The sequence below is a fragment of the Ursus arctos genome, unplaced genomic scaffold (assembly GCF_023065955.2).
Source record: "Ursus arctos isolate Adak ecotype North America unplaced genomic scaffold, UrsArc2.0 scaffold_26, whole genome shotgun sequence".
Lineage (NCBI taxonomy): Eukaryota > Metazoa > Chordata > Mammalia > Carnivora > Ursidae > Ursus > Ursus arctos.
This window is the reverse complement of record NW_026622941.1, coordinates 3,831,735-3,848,190: the sequence shown is the minus strand read 5'-3', so window position 1 is coordinate 3,848,190 and position 16,456 is coordinate 3,831,735. Positions and strand designations below refer to the sequence as shown.

General features: G+C 44.7%; 2 protein-coding genes and 1 non-coding gene across 11 annotated transcripts in view; all 3 read left to right on the top strand.

Annotated features, from left to right (window-relative positions):
* Positions 1–4,244, top strand: part of LOC113258025 (uncharacterized) — a 111,567-nt gene extending 107,323 nt beyond the window's left edge. Inside the window, exon 30 of the mRNA XM_048216874.2 lies at positions 2,542–4,244. Within this exon, the coding sequence (XP_048072831.1) occupies positions 2,542–2,936 (395 nt within the window). The 3' untranslated portion in view covers positions 2,937–4,244. The remainder of the gene's footprint in view (positions 1–2,541) is intronic.
* Positions 2,194–2,266, top strand: TRNAK-UUU (transfer RNA lysine (anticodon UUU)). Its single transcript has one exon. It is a non-coding gene; the product is annotated as a tRNA-Lys (tRNA).
* Positions 4,245–15,035: 10,791 nt separating the features above from the next.
* Positions 15,036–16,456, top strand: part of DDX11 (DEAD/H-box helicase 11) — a 34,505-nt gene continuing 33,084 nt past the window's right edge. For 5 of the 9 annotated variants that reach the window (XR_007189479.2, XM_048216876.2, XM_048216877.2 and 2 more), the window contains exon 1: positions 15,051–15,390. The gene's annotated coding sequence lies outside the window, so the exon portion shown is untranslated. Of the gene's footprint in view, positions 15,438–16,456 lie in introns of all 9 variants that reach the window. The other 4 variants (XM_048216878.2, XM_044385302.3, XM_057303208.1 and 1 more) reach the window with 2 other exon arrangements.

Sequence of the window (16,456 nt, the reverse complement as noted above, 5' to 3'; positions counted from 1 at the left end):
AAATGAGTTTCTTAATTATAGAAAACCTACTGTATACCAGCTACTCTTCTAAGCACTGGGATACTGCAGCAAACAAAACTGATGTTGTCCGTTCCCACCCCCCCATGCCCCCACCCCTTCCAGTACCTTAACCAAGTACATACATGTGAATAGGCACTATGGAGAAAGTAAGGCAAGGCCAAGGGTCAGGGGGTACAGGGCAGGGCAGGGGCGCCCCTCTGAGAAGGGGTGCTGGAGCAGAGACCCAGAGGCAGCGAGGGCAGGCACCATCTGATGATCAGAGGGAAGAGCACTTCGCATGTTCAAGGAAGAACAAGAAGTCAATGTCATTGGCATGGAGTGAGCAAAAGGAAGAGCAGGAGATGAGCTCAGAGGACCGCAGTGGGACCAGAATCATACTGGGCTTTTCAGCCGTGGTGAAGAGTGAGGATTTTGTGGTGGGCGGTAGGGGTACTTGGTGAAACACAGTTCATAACTCCTCTAAGGGGCGTGAGAAGGGTTTAGGGTGTCTGTCATAGGTGGTAGACAGGTGGTTCATTCTAGTGCCGAATAGAAAGGATGTTTGAATTATTTGTTCTTTACCATCTTTCCTGCCACAGTTTGCTTCCTTTGATCCAGATATAAGATGGAGAGAATGTTGGCTTTTATAGCCCTGCCCCTGGGTGCCAGTGCTGTTGTATACAAGAGTGGGCGTGTATGTCCAAATGATCTGGCATGGGGGCCCCGGCTTTGCTGTCGGTGCTGTTCTGGTCCTGCACATGCTTGTTCTCAGGGACGTGCCCTCTGGTTGGAGCCACTTCAGGTCCTGGCACCTGCCTCAAGCTAATATTCTGGATTCGCTGTCTTTGAAGGCATGGTGACATCATACTTCAGAGGAAATGCCCAGCAGACACCTGGAGATAGACACGTTCTTGTTTCCTTTATGATTTATTACAGCTCTTTGAAGTCTTTGCAAGGTAGTGGACCCCTATTCCCAGCAACTGAAGAATTTCAGTGAAAGTATTCTAGAATGAAAATCCCAGACTCCTCAGTATACCAGAGAATTCATCTTGCCTTCCTCATCCCACCCAGTATGCAAGAAAGACTGCCTACATTACCTAGACAGGAGGGACTTTTTCCCCAAGGAAAGTAATTCCAGTTACATTTACACCCATATCCAGTGCCTAACTCGTGGTCAAGAAATGGTTCTTCACAGGCTTTACATATTTGCTGTGTAGCTGAAGCCCAGCTCTTTCTCCTGTTCTATGTAAAAATGAGATCAACATGAAGCTGTCAACTTTGATGGGCTTGACGGCCCTTTTGAGCCAAGATTCTTCCTGTTCTCTTCATCCTTTGGGTGCTAAGCAATTTAGCACTCTCTGTTCCCACCCGAATCTAAGCCCCTGGCTGCCATTCCCTAACTGGGCCGCTTTAACAACCCCCACACCTGCTGCTTCTCTATACTTCTCTACACAGCAGCCAGATTCTCTTTGAAACGTGGATACTGAATCATGTCACCCCTGGCTTAAAACCCTTCAGTAGCTTTCCACTGCTCTTTGGGTCAAGTCTGGTCCCTTATGCTTGACCAGAAGGCCCTGACTGAGCCGGCCGGCTTCTATCTCTGCAGCCTGAGCCTATAGCACCTCCTCTGTCCCTAGAAGCTGTAGTCACACTGATTACTGTGAGTAGGTGCCCCCCTACCTGACCTTTGGGATTGCTTCTGCCTTTGCTCTTCATGAAGCTTCTTACCTCTTAGCTCACATGTCACCTTCTCAGAGAGGCATTCCCTGACTAGCCTAGCTAAAGAGGTCCTTCTTGGTTATTCACTGTCATTACTCTGTTAAATTTCCTTCTTTGTACTTCATTTATGTTTCCTTGTTTGCTTTGTCTTTCCTGCACTAGAACGTTAAGTTCTTGAGGGTGGGGAATCTTTCTTGTTCACCACTGCATCCCCAGCACCTAGCATAATGGCTGGGGACAGCAAGTGTTCCATAGTAGCTGTTGAATGAATTAGTGGTTATTGTTTCTAACAGTGAAATACTGCAAACAACCTAGTTATTCACTAATAGGGAGTTCATCAAAGAGATGATGATAGAATCATGTGCTTGGATATTACCTTGTATAGAGGAATATTTTATGGGAAGAAAAAATATAAATCTTATTTTTGTAAAAAGATGTGTCCATATTTGGTATTAAAAAAAATACCACAGGTGTGCCTGGCTGGCTTAGTCAGTAGAGCATGAGACTTTTGATCTCAGGTTCATGAGTTCAAGCCCCATGTTGGGCATAGAGATGACTTAAAAATATATATACTGCAAGGATAGGTACAAAAATATTAACGGTATTGTCTTGGGGGGGTAAGTGATTTTTCTTTCTTTTAGAAAAACGATTTTTATCTAAACATTTTTCTAGAGTAAAACAAGTATTACTTTTACAGTGACAAAAATTATTGTAAATGAAGTTATATAATAATAACCTGGTATGTGGGGTGGAAAATGATGGGGTTTGGGTAGATAGTCCTTGGAGATCGAGAGTCTGATTTGACCTCCTTTCTGGTTTCAGCAATTGGAAGTCTGAGGAATGATCCTGTGGAGTCTATCCAGTCTTTGGTCAATACTACTCTGAAAAAAATTGATGAATATGTTAACCCCGGCTCTGTCTCTACTTCCAGGATGAGCCAGTTGAGCAATAATATTTTCAAAGTCACTGGCATGAAAACCCCCAAAAGAAAGAAGCGACTGTTTAAGAGTATCAAACGGGAAAGAGATGATGGTGACAATCAGAAAAAGAAAATCTGGAAGTGGCTTCAAAGACCTCTAAATTCATTGCGAAACCGGTACAATAGAAGGGTGAAAAATATTCCGCTCATAATAGGCAATTCAGACAAATCGTCAGTGCTATCACAGGTCCCGACATTTGAAAGTCCACCTGCAGAAGCTGGGCCTACCGCCAAATAAGTTGCTCCTAATTGCTCTGGGACTCCAGCCTTTTCCATTTGCTTGTCTAGATGTCAGTACTTTGCTTCCCAGTAGCTCTCCTACCATAGTCCAACTGGATGGGCTACTTTGGATTAAACCCAAGGAGGCAGTTTTGATCTAGAAGACACAGTATGTTTCTGGTCCTTTCTCTCCCTAGGGGATTGTTGGGTATCAGCATATGCATTTGTCAATAAAACTTATTTTCTCATTCTAAGACAAGATGACTTTCATCTTAGTTTTGGGGGATTGGGGAGAAACCCGAGTGACAGGGACAGCTCTGAAAGTATCTCCTTCAACCTTCAGGTAAAGTTTCAAATGATAAGAGGGAGGAAGAGTAGGGTGTCAGAACAGCGTGGCTCCTAGTGTCCAATCTTTTTTTTCTCACCTCCACACACGTTGGATGAAATTCCCAGGCCTGACACACTAAAGGGCACATTCAGATTTCAGGTTGGTACAGAAAAAGGCGGGCTATGGGTGAAAACATTGGGGCGGCAATAACTCCAGCCTGATCTCTCCCACTTAAGAAAGCGCATTTGGATTGTGATGGAGTGACATTCTTGTTGGGATAATTTTGAGTCCATTCTAATTTAAAAAATTATTTTTAAGATTTATTCATTATTTAAGAGAGAGAATGAGAGCAGGGGGAGGGGTAGAAGGAGAGGGAGAGAGAATCCTGAAGCAGACTCCCTGCTGAGTGCAGAGCCAGATGCAGGGCTCTACCCCATGACCCCGAGACCATGACCTGAGCTGAAATCAAGAGTCAGCCCTTCAACTGACTGAGCCACCCAGGTGCCCTGAGGGCATTTTCTTTTTTCAAAGGCCCTGACATTTAGGCTATGGGAACTCTGTTCTGAGAAGTTTGAAAGATGTAGATAGAAGGGGACCTGGGCAGCTCAGTTGGTTAAGCCTCTGACTCTTGATCTCAGCCCAGGTCTTGATCTCAGGGTCATGAGTTCAGGCTCCACACTGGGCTCCGTGCTGGGCATGGAGCCTACTTAAAGACAAAAAACAAGAGGTTGGGGAAGAAAAAAAGATGTGGAAAGACCAAAGAATTAGTTCCCACTTTGGTCAGATTGATTAATTGGCTTCTTTGAAGTTAACCATGATAAGAATGGTTTTGATTGCTTCTAAATTTTACGAACTTTTAGATAAAATCCTTCTAAAACTGTTTTCCTCATATTTAAAAATGAGAATATTTAAACTTACTTTATAGGCTTTATGGAATGAAATGAGATAGCCATGTACTTGGTGTAGAAATAAGCACCTAATAAATAGCTGTCATTATCACCTGGGTATGATGGTTAATTTTATGTGTCAGTGTGGTTGGCCCATAGTGCTCACATATTTGGTTAAACATTTTTCTGGATGTTTCTATGAGGATGCCTTTGGATGAGATTAACATTGTAACTGTAAGTAAGTAAATCAGATTGCCCTCTATAATGTGGGTGAGCCTCATCCAATCAGTTGAAGACCTGAATAGAATAAAAAACTGACCTCCTGAGAGCAAGAAGGAATTCTGCCAGCAGATGACCTTTGGACCTGAACTGCAACATGAGCTCTTCCGTGTGTCTTCAGCCTGCTGGCCCACCTTGCAGATTTTGGACTTGCTGACCTCCATAATTGGCAATTCCTTAAATCAATCTCTTTCTCCCTTGCTTTCTACACACACACACACACACACACACACACACACACACATCCTATTGGTTCTGTTTCTCTGGAGAATCCTGACTAATATACCAGGCATAAGGCAGCATCCTCTGAGTCAATAGAGAAGTGTTAGTTCTTTGGGATGACAGAGATGGAGTCGGTGGGAGTTGGTGGGAGAGCTCAACTTTAAAGAAGAAACACTACTCTGACTTAGCTTCTGAATCACAGCACTGAGACTTCCAATGCTTTGTATATTGGCATTTGCCCCTTTGGCATTCAGCCTAGCTTTACACTCTTTCTGACTTCATTTCAATTTCCATCGAACTTGGACTTCTCAGGATACCCCCAACTCTGTCATGATCTCTGACTCTTGCCACTGCTCCCTGGCTGCACATTCTGTACTAAGACAGCTGCCCCACCTGCTTTTTTGTAAGGCCGCCAGTCTTGTATTCGGGGGACGCTTGACCAAGTCAGGCTACTTGGCAGAGGAAGCTGGTCAACAGCAGGGGGAAAAGTTGCACTCTCACTTGGTTCAGTGTCATCATCCTGTCTTCTTTTGCATAGTTCCCCTCCTCCTGCCTTCCATCTCCTTGAGTGGGAGCAGTACTTCTGCTCCTCCAACTTTCTCACCATTTAGGCTTTTCTTTTTTTTTTTTTTTTAAAGATTTTATTTATTTATTTGACAGAGATAGAGACAGCCAGCGAGAGAGGGAACACAAGCAGGGGGAGTGGGAGAGAAAGAAGCAGGCTCATAGCAGAGGAGCCTGATGTGGGGCTCGATCCCAGAACGCCGGGATCACGCCCTGAGCCGAAGGCAGGCGCTTAACCGCTGTGCCACCCAGGCGCCCCCATTTAGGCTTTTCTTAATCCTTGTAAAGTGATTTTGTTCCAACTACTGTGCTGATTCTCCCTCCTTAAGTTGCTAGGGGATATTTTTCTAGTTATTGTTCTCCTTGACCTTGCTGTATCCAGTATTTTTTATCATTTTTTCTTTTGCTTTTGTGATGACCCTAATTTGCCCTCTACTGCTCTAATTAATCAATTTCTCACTTTCTTCCCCCCAGTTGGGAACATTTCTTCAAGGTCATTCCCTACTTTTATCCTCTTTTAAAAAAATGTGTTAAAATATATATAACATAAGATTAACTCTAGTAAGCATTTTTAAGTGTACAGTTTAGTGTTAGGTACATTTGCTTTGTTGTGCAAATGAAGTCCAGAACTCCCTTTCGCTCACAACACTGAAACTCTCTACCCATTAAACAACAATTCCCAATTTCCCATTCAACTCAGCCCCTGGTAACTTCCATTCTACTTTCTGCCTCTATGAATTTGACTACTCTGGGTACCTCATGTAAGTGGAATTGTACAGTATTTGTCTTTCTGTGACTGGCTTATTTTACTTATCACAATGTGATGGTTCATTTTTTGTGTCAATTCGGGGTGGGCCATGGTGTCCAAATATTTGGTCAAACATTATTCCGGATGTTTCTGTGAAGATGTTTTTGTTTGTTTGTTTTTTAATAGATTTTATTTATTTATTTATTTTAGAGAAAGCATGTGCAAGGGTGGGGGAGAAGAGAGGGAGGGGGGAAGATTCTTTTTTTTTTTTAAAGATTTTATTTATTTATTCGACAGATAGAGACAGCCAGCGAGAGAGGGAACACAAGCAGGGGGAGTGGGAGAGGAAGAAGCAGGCTCATAGCGGAGGAGCCTGATGTGGGGCTCGATCCCAGAACGCCGGGATCACGCCCTGAGCCGAAGGCAGACGCTTAACCGCTGTGCCACCCAGGCGCCCCGGGGGGAAAGATTCTTAAGCAGACTCTGCGCAGAGCCTGACTCTGGGCTTGATCTCGCAACCCTGAGATCATGACCTGAGCTGAAACCAAGAGTTGGATGTTTAACTTACTGAGCCACCTAGGCACCCCGTGAAGCTGGTTTTTTGATGAGATTGACATTGAAATGAATGGACTCTGAGTAGAGCAGGTTATTCTCCTTAATGTGGGTTGGCTGCATTTAATGAGGTGAAGGCCCTTTAATAGAACAGGAGGAGATTCCTCAGAGCAAGAAGAGATTGTGCCAGCAGACAGCCTTTGTACTTGAACTGCTACTCCTCCCTGTCTCCAGCATGCCTGCTGGCTTACCTCATCAGATTTTGGCCTTGCCAGATCTCCAGTGTGGGCCAATTCCTTAAAATAAATCTCTCTATATACACATCATATTGAGCCTGTTTCTCTGGATTACCCTGAGTATGATGTCCTCAAGATTCATCCATGTTGTAACATATGTCAGAATGTCCTTTCATTTTAAGGCTGAAAGATATTCCATTGTATGTAAATATAACATTATGTTTATTCATTCATCTGTTGATGGACACTTGGGGCACGTCCACCTTTTGGCTATTGTGAATAATGTGGCCATAAACATGTGTATACAAATACCTATTCAAGTCCTTACGTTCACTGCTTTTGGGTAGATACCCAGAAGTGGAATTGCTGGATCATATGGTAATTCTATTTTTAATTGTCTGGGGAACCATCATACTGTTTTCCGTAGTAGCTACACCATTTTACATTTCCACCAGCAGTGTATAAGGGTTCCAATTTCTCCATGTCCTTTTTTTTTTTTAAGATTTTATTTATTTATTTGACAGAGAGAGAGACAGCCAGTGAGAGAGGGAACACAAGCAGAGGGAGTGGGAGAGGAAGAAGCAGGTTCCCAGCGGAGCAGGGAGCCCGAAGCAGGGCTCTATCCCAGGACCCTGGGATCACGCCCTGAACTGAAGGCAGACGCTTAACGACTGAGCTACCCGGGCGCCCTCTCCACGTCCTTATTAACCCTCGTTATTTTCTGTGTGTGCTCAGCCATCCTAATGGGTATAAGGTGGTATCTCATTGTGGTTTTGGTTTGCATTTCTCTAGTGATGAGTGATGTGAGTGGTATTGAACATCTTTTCATGTGCTTTTTGGCCATTTGGGCCATGTGAATAGCTTTGTTCAGAGAAATGTCTATTCAGACGCTTTGCCCATTTTTTAATCGAGCTGTTTTTTTGTTACTGTTGTTGCCTACAACTCAACAGTAGGAGATCTTTGCATATTCTAAATATTAGCCCTTTATCAGTTATAGCATATGCAGGCATTTTCTCCCATTCTGTAGGTGATGTTTTCACTCTGTCAACTGTGTCTTTTGATGCACAGTTTTAAAATTTATTGTTGTCCAATTTATTCATTTTTACTTTTGCTGCCTGTGCTTTTGGAATCCTATCTGAGAAATCACTCCCAAATCCAAATCCCCTATGCTTTCTTCTAAGAGGTTTATACTTTCAGCTTTTACATTTAAATCCATTTGGGGTTAATTTTTTTTTAAGTGGGCTCCATGCCCATCATGGAGCCCAACGTGGGGTTTGAACTCACAACCCTGAGGTCAAGACCTGAGCTGAGATCAAGAGTTGGTGATTCGACTGAGTCACCCAGGCACCCTGGGGTTAATTTTTATACATGGTATAAGGTAAGTGTCCAACTTCATTTTTTACATGTCGATGCCTCCCCTCTCCCCCTTTTTTAAAACTGTTCACACCTTCAGAAATTTTATTACTCACTGTGGCTTTAGTTCTTTTACCCAGAGGTGATCAAATCCATATACTGAGCCTGTACCACTTTCCTGAACTCTAGTCCTCCATTTTCAAACACCACTGAATACCTCATGGAAACATTGAGGGGGGACAGCCTATAAATTCAGTCCGACAAATGAGATCGACCTATTTTTTTTTAAAGATTTTATTTATTTGAGAGAGAGACACAGAGAGAGAGTGTGCATGCACAAGTGGGGGGAGGGGAAGAGGGAGAGGGAGAAGTAGACTCCCTGCTGAGCAGGGAGCCTGATGCAGGGCTTAATCCCAGGACGCTAAGATCATGTCCTGAGCCAAAGGCACTCAAGTGACTGAGCCACCCAGGCACACCTAAGATTGACTTATTATGTGAGGAAACAATGTATTCCATGCGCGCTAGAGTGTGGCTTAATGAGGAAAAGTTACATACCTAGATTTACTCTGGACCTAGTAATCAAAGACACTAGGGCTCAGATAAATATTACTAGGGTATGTCTTGCACTGTTCCAGGGAGAGGCACATGGAGTCTTAGGGATGGGAGCAATCCGGTCTCTGGAGGTTTTTTCTCTCTCTCTTTTTAAAGTAGCCTCCACATGCAACGTGGAGCCCAACACAGGGCTTGATCTCACGACCCTGAAATCAAGACCTGAGCTGAGATCAAGACTCAGAGACTTAATGGACTGAGCCACCCAGGTGCCCCTGGAGGCTTTCTCTCTTATGACAGGCACATTTCATGGAGCTTTCCCAGTGCCTGGGTGACATGTTTCACTCAAATTCCTATGTTTTCCTTTTTCTGAATCTATGCTTACCGAGCAGTCTTCCAATTCACACTGGCTTCCCAAATAGGAAGCGATCAATTATTCCACTCACTGGAAATGGCTCCTTTAAAAATGAATCAATCCATTGGCAGGGATGTAAATTTAGTGATCATGCATTTGTATGATGTAAACTTTCTGAGTTTACTAAAATAATTCAGCTTCTGGACTGATAATCAGTTGGTTTTTACTGAATGAATGAATGTGAGGGCCAGGCTATACCCTGGAAAAAGATGCCTTTGAGAGGCCCTGGTCCTGCTTGTAACATGGCATGCAACTGCATAACTTCGAACATCTCAAAGATAGAATATTCCTATCCCCCTTCAAAATGCATTATCCCTCCTGACCTCCTCATTTCTGCTCTTCCAATTGCCAAAGGCCTGAATCTCAGAATTTGATTCACAGTTAGGACCCAACTTTATTTATTATTAGATTTTATTTATTTATTGTTAGATTTATATCACAGCTATAGCTAAAGGGGAGCTAAGAAAACTTACAATAAAAGCATAAGATTACTAAAACCAAACCCAGTTCATATAGTACTAACCTTTGTTGAGCTTTTATAATATGGCATGCCAGGAGCTAAGCCCTCAATGTTGCCAAGAAGATCTCACTTATTTCAGAAGAGTCCTTTAAGGTTGGTCCTGCTATTACCTCCATTTTATAACCGAGAAAACTGAGGCCTAGAGGCCTTAAACAGCTTGCCAGGCTCACCAAGATTGTTAACACTGGATCTCCAGATGGTCTGACTACTAGAGCATAGACTTAAAATTATGAAGAAGAAATGATAACAGAAAAATAAGTATCAAAAAACACTGGCCAATGGGGGGCTCCTGGGTGGCTCAGTCGGTTGTGTCTGACTTTTGGTTTCAGCTCAGGTCATGATCTCACGGGTCCTGAGATCAAGCCTGCATCAGGCTCAGTTCAACAGAGAGTCTGCTTGAGATTTTCTGTCTTTCTCTGCCCCTCCCCCTACTTGCGTGTGTGGGCGTGTGAGCTTGAGCGTTCGCGCATGCGCGCGCGCTCTCTCTCTCAAATAAATAAATAAAATAAAACACTGGCCAATGAAAAAGTAAAACAACGCACATTTAGTTTTGAGATTATTATCAGCAGAGGCAAAGAGGAATATATAATGGGCCTATGTAGCTCTTAATGTGGAGAACATAGGCAAAAGGAAATATAGATACTATTAAATTTCCTTCTAACTTGCAGCCCATTGACAAATATTTGATACAGGCAGAATCTGACATTCCTCCAGCAACTCCTAACTTTTTTTTTTTTAAAGATTTTATTTATTTACTTGACAGAGAGCACAAGTAGGCAGAGCAGCAGCAGAGGGAGAGAGAGAACAACCGGGAAGCCCGATGTGGGGCTTGATCCCAGGACTCTGGGATCATGACCTGAACTGAAGGCAGCCGCTTAACCGACTGAGCCACCCAGGTGCCCCAACTTCCAACTTTCTTGATGTTAATGCCTTGCTAGAGGGAAAAACTACCCTAGCTAGACAATAGCTAGGCCTCCAGGATCCTGTAAATCTTCTCTAACATATGAAAATCCTTTTGGAGACTTCCTTTGTCTCTACCCAGCAACCCCCACTCGTCAATTTAAAAGTATATAATCCATCGTTCCTCACAACTCTAGTGCAGCTTTTCTGCCCACGGGTCCTGTCCCCGTGCTTTCATAAACCACCTTTTTTGCACTGAAACCGTCTCAAGAATTCTTTTGTGACTGTTTTCTCCCAGACCCCAAAATCAAATCACATCAGCTCTCACTGTGGACTTATAGAAAGCATATTTGTATATGAGTAGAAAACTTTTTCTCCCTGGCCTTGAGTTTAGCGAGGAGTTTGTTAAGAAGGTCTTGAGTTAATCCAATGAATGGTACTGCCTGAGGCTGTTTAATAAGAAATGCAGGGGTGGTCCACATAGGTCTAACAGTCCTGATTGCACCCCTGGGACAAAGCCCAGGGTCTAATGTTAGGAGTGTCTATCTTATAGATGATCCGTGGGGCGGGGACGAGGGGAGGCTAGAGGGTCACCTGCAGGTTCATAGCCTCGTGGTAACTGCCTCCATCCTCTCCGTTCCTATTGCTGCCGCTCTTGAAGTCCGAGTCCCTATTGCACGGTTGGGTCTGCTGCATAACCTGGCTTGTTTGCTTGCTTCTGGCCTCTCTCCCCTCCAGAATGCCCTTTGAGATAGGGAAACGGAAGGACTTCATACAAATCTGCTTTTCGCTTCTTCTCCTGCTTCTATCCTTGCTAGGACCTGCACCCCCACTTTACACATGCCTCATAGTGCAAATAATGTAGGTCCTCCTTTGGAAGGGACAAGGAGTTAATAATTTCTTCAGAATAATTAACATCTAAGGAAGGACTAGGTGCGCATGACCGGAAGAAGCCATCCTATGTGTGTTCCAGACCATGGGCGCTAGACATCTCGACACCAAGTCTCCCTGGCTCCAAGGAATAACACCTGGGCCCTCATCTTTGTTCTAACTGGATCCTGGATGCCTGAGAGGACACGTACTCCAGACCACTCTCCTCAATAAGAACCCCAGACCCCAAATATAGACAAGACTCCCCTTTACTTTCTGAGTCTTCCAGACATTTTGTCTGTACCTGCACTCTTTCAGTATCTCCAGTCAACTCGGCTTTCACCTCCTGCTTGGCTCACATTGATTTCTATCCTGTGCGCAGCCAGGGGCCCTCATGGCTGGTCCAGCGGGACCCCCCCCCCCCCGAGTCCCAGTGCTCGGTTTGCTGGCATCACTTTCCCATTGCTTCCGGCTTCATGTGTCCAAGACATTGCTTTTTCAATTTCGCCCCTCCATTCAAAAACATTTCAGTGACTTGCAAATTGCTTACAGTATGTTAAAAAGGAAACCACAGGCCCGAAATGCTGTCGCTTAGGCCTAATCAATAAACCAAGAATCAATGCTTAACCTAACTGCAGTTTGAACCCCCAGGAATGTAAACTTTAACCCGCCAACACAGAATTTTCTGATCAATGACCAGGAAATTTACTGATAGACCCCTTTCGCTCCCTTTGGGGTCGGGGAAGTGGGGGCAACCTTACCTAAACAATTCATTCTTCGCTAACAGATTCCTTTCTTCCTTTTTAATGCTTTCTTTGTCTTTAAAAACCTTTCTTTTATTAAACTCCATGGAGCTCCTCTCTGCTTCCTAGAAGGGGTGCTGCCCGATTCATGAATTGTTTAAAAAGCCAATTAGATCTTCAAATATACTTGGTTGAATTTTGTTTTGTTTTGAACAAGTATGAAGTCTGAATGTATTATCTTGCTGTTTAAAGTCTTCTGCAACCACTCTCATCTATGGAACATAAGAACTAGAATGATCAGTAGGGGAAGAAAGGGATAAAGAAAGGGGGGGTAATCAGAAGGGGGAATGAAACATGAGAGACTATGGACTATGAGAAACAAACTGAGGGCTACAGAGGGGAGGGGGGTGGGGGAATGGGATAGACCGGTGATGGGTAGTAAGGAGGGCACATATTGCATGGTGCACTGGGTGTTATACACAACTAATGAATCATCGAGCCTTACATCGAAAACCGGGGATGTACTGTATGGTGACTAACATAATAAAAAATCATTATTAATAAAAAAAAAAAATAAAGTCTTCTGCAACCAGACCCTGACTTAACCTTCCTGTCTTGTCCTCTCCTATTCCTTCAGTGGTGCTTCTTCAATCAGAGGCTTCATACCCTAGGAGTGTGTGTGTGGAGAGGAGTGAGAGGGACCTTTGAAACAATAGGGCCAAAACCTAGTGAGCATTATCTCCTTGAAGTGTCAAGTTTACCAGATGTCAGTTACTCTAAAACTTTTTTTTTTTTTTTTTTGCTAAAACATGCTATAGAGTAGAGTGCCACATTACATCAACTTTAAAGTTAAAACCAAGGCATCACAGACCTTTTTGGGATTTTGGTGGACCACATTTCAAGAACCTGGAGGGTGTTACTTTCTTATTGTCTTCTAACTACCCCAGTCACTGGTAGTCGGAAGTACTCACAAAAAAATGACCCTGGAATTGATGTGGGAAACAAAGGCAGAAGGAAAAATTACATTTCCTTACTCCCTACAGCCCATTGACAAGTCCTTGAAACAGGCACAGTGGAATTCCTCTAGGGACTCAACTGCCTCCATGTTGACACTTTGCTAAGGGCAAAAGGCAATGCTAGCCCCCTCCCCCAAGGATCCTGTGAACCTTCTTTAACATATAAAAATTCTTTTGGAAACTTTATCTTTCGCTCCCCCCCCCCCAAGATATGTGTTGGCAATCATCCCCCAAGCATATGGCCCATTCATATACATCTGAGGGGTCTCAAGACTAAGGTTTTATTAGACGATAATAAATGACCTTTTCCCAACAATAGCTAGCCCCCTCAAGGTCCTGGAAACCTTGCTTCCACAATTCCTTAGAGACTTTCGCTATTCCAACCCCCCTCCCAACTTGAAAGTCTATAATGGGCCACTCCTCATGACTCCGGTACAGCTCTTTCTGCCCATAGGTCCTGTCCCTGAGCTTTAATAAAACCACCTTTTGCACCAAAGATGTGTCAAGAATTCTTTCTTGGCTGTCTGTGAACCCTAACGTTCTTTTCGACATCAGAATCACCTTTTGTAAACTCCCACCCCCAAGCTTTTATGCAATTTTTAACACTGGTTTCTCTCCCTGAAAGTCTTTCCTTCAAATTCCAGCAAACTGTCCCTAACATCCCTTGATCCTGCTGGGAAGTCACACCAATTACCTATGTCATTCCAGGGGAGCATTTAGTATAAAATGCCTCCTTTATCATTTCTTAGATTCATTCTGTGATATTGCGGTAATAAATATATATTTGGTATTTGTCCCCATTCCTAGCACAGAACTCCTGAAATCCTTGGAATTTCCTGAGATTGATGGAGGTGTTCGTTAGATTAATATAGGGATTTTTGGAAGGCTCCTAGGTAACCTAAGGATGGGGGTTGGTTGCCAGGGGAACCAAGTAAGAGATTGGAAGGTTGGAACTTTAGTCCCACCCCCATACTTCCTGGGAAGGCAGAGGGCCTGGAGATAAGAGTTCAAATCACCAATGGCTAATGATTTAATCAATCATGCCTGCGTAATGAAACTTCCATAAAACCGCAAAAGTAGTGGGTTCAGAGATCTTCTATTTGGTGAATGCATGCAGGTTCTGGGAGAGTGGAACAGCTAGAGAAGGCATGGAAGCTTCCCATATACCTCGCCCTATGCATCTTTTTCATCTGTCCCTGAGTTTTAGCCTTTTATAATAAATTGGCGACCTAGTAAGCAAAATGTTTCCCTGAGCCTCCACAGCAAATTAATCCGACTGCGAGTGGGGTCACGGGAACCTCCCATCATCTATAGCCTCCTGGGTCAGAAACACAGGTAAAAACCTAGACCTGCAATTGGTGTCTGAAGTGGGGGCAGGAGCAGTCTTGTAGGACTGAGCCCTTAACCTGTAGGATCTAATGCTATCTCCGGATAGTGTCAGAAATGAGTTCAGTGCGGTGGTGCTGGAAAAAACACACACTGGACTTACTTTCAGAAAGTTGGTAGGAATCAGATATAGTCTTATTCCCCAGATTGAACAAAGGAGAACCCAAGTCCAGAGAGGTGAAGGTGACATGTTTGTTCTAATTAGAAGGTGTGCTCCCTGATGGCAAAGCTGGTGCATTATCTTCCTTGTCCCCTCAGGGTAGTGCCTGGCACTCAGTGGAAACAATAACCTAAACTTGTCTTCTAGAGTGCTTTAATTTACACGACTTCAAGATATCCAAGACCCTGCACGACCCTGTCGAGGTGAGCAGGGCAGATGCCGTCCATTTTGGAGGTAAAATAACTGAGGTTCACTCGTAAGGCCTGACAAGAGCCGGGAACAGAATACGGGTTTCCTGATTCTTGGCTACAGCATCTCGTCCTTCGGGTGTTTGGTCAATATTGGCCAATTCGATCAAGTCAAGTGACTGCTGAACGAAGTACATTTGGCGCCAATCGGAGGAGGATCACTGAAACATCCTGCACCTGGCAGGAGGGCAGAGGGAGAAAGCCCAGAACCCCGACCCCAGCCCTCTAGGCTTCTGTCAAGACGAGTTTCCAGCGCCAGAAAGAGCCCAACCCCGAACTCGCCACGCAAGCGCAGTGGCACAAAAGGCGAAGCGCCCCACTCCGCCCCTCCGACTTCCAGGGTGCTCAGGCGCAGTGGCACGGGGGCGTGGCAACGCAGCACGCTCCTCCCGGGGGCTGACGTTGACGGAGGTGCGCCGCGATTTGAAATTCCGCGACCCTTTGCTCGGCCTCTTCGTCCGCCTGGCTTCAGCGAAGCAGTCCCGTCGGCGAAGCGGGTGAGCGCCGTGTCGCGTGAGGACGAGGCGAAGCGACAGGAGCGCGGGTAGACGCCGGTGGAAACGCAAATACGGCGGGCTCTTGTTCAGAGGGGCAGGGCGAGTCGGGAGCGGGAAAAGGTTCTGGAGCCGGAGGGGCGGGACCAACGTGTGATTGGCAGGCTAGAAACCAGTGCGAGGGGGAAGGGCAGACCAATGAGGGTGGGGGCTGCGGTGGTTCTGGATCTCCGCTTAGAAGTGAGAACTGGTACCATGCGTCCAGGGGGTTCGGTTTAGCCTGGCTGTGCTAGGGCGCTTTTCATAAGTTACCATATTGAGTGATCACTACAACGCTGTGAATAAGTGCTGTTACACGTTTCTCTTTTACAGATGAGGAGACCGAGGCTTAGGGATATTAACATAAGCTGGGATCCCAGACTTGGCCAGCGGAGCCCAGTTTCTATACTGTAAATAGCTCTGCTCTACTGCCCGTCAGGGACTCAAGGTGGAGTAGGGTTCAGTCTAAAGGACAGGGATGAATGGAATTGACCAGATTGTTGGAAGAGGTGTCATAAAAATGGAAATAAATACTACTAAGTAGCAGGTTGTTCTTACATAGTGTGAGAGCTCCGAAGATGGAGAATGTGGGGAGTTGCGGGCCGGGCTGGCTCTCCTGATCTTGGAGCATTGCAGTTGTGCACCAAGTTGTGGTTCTGGATTAGCAGCAGGTGGGGAAGCTTTGCTTCTTTAAGTGCTGTGTTGTCTCCGAGGTGTGCGAAGTTGAAATATTTAAGGAACGTAACAGCATGATATTTGCTGGCTCGGAGTTGTCTCAGGGCTACCATAACAAAGTACCTTAGACTGGGGGCTTAACAAATTTGTTTTCTCGTGGTTGCAGAGTCTGGGAAGTCTAAGGTGCTGGTGTATTTGGTTCCTTGTGAGAGCTCTATGCCTGATTTGCAGACGGCCCCCTTCTTCTTCATCCTCACATGGTGTGGAGAGAGAGTTCCCTCTTTCCCCTTCTTCTAAGGCCATCCGTCCTCATAAGGATTAGGACCCCACTCTTAAGGCTTCGTTTAACCTCAGT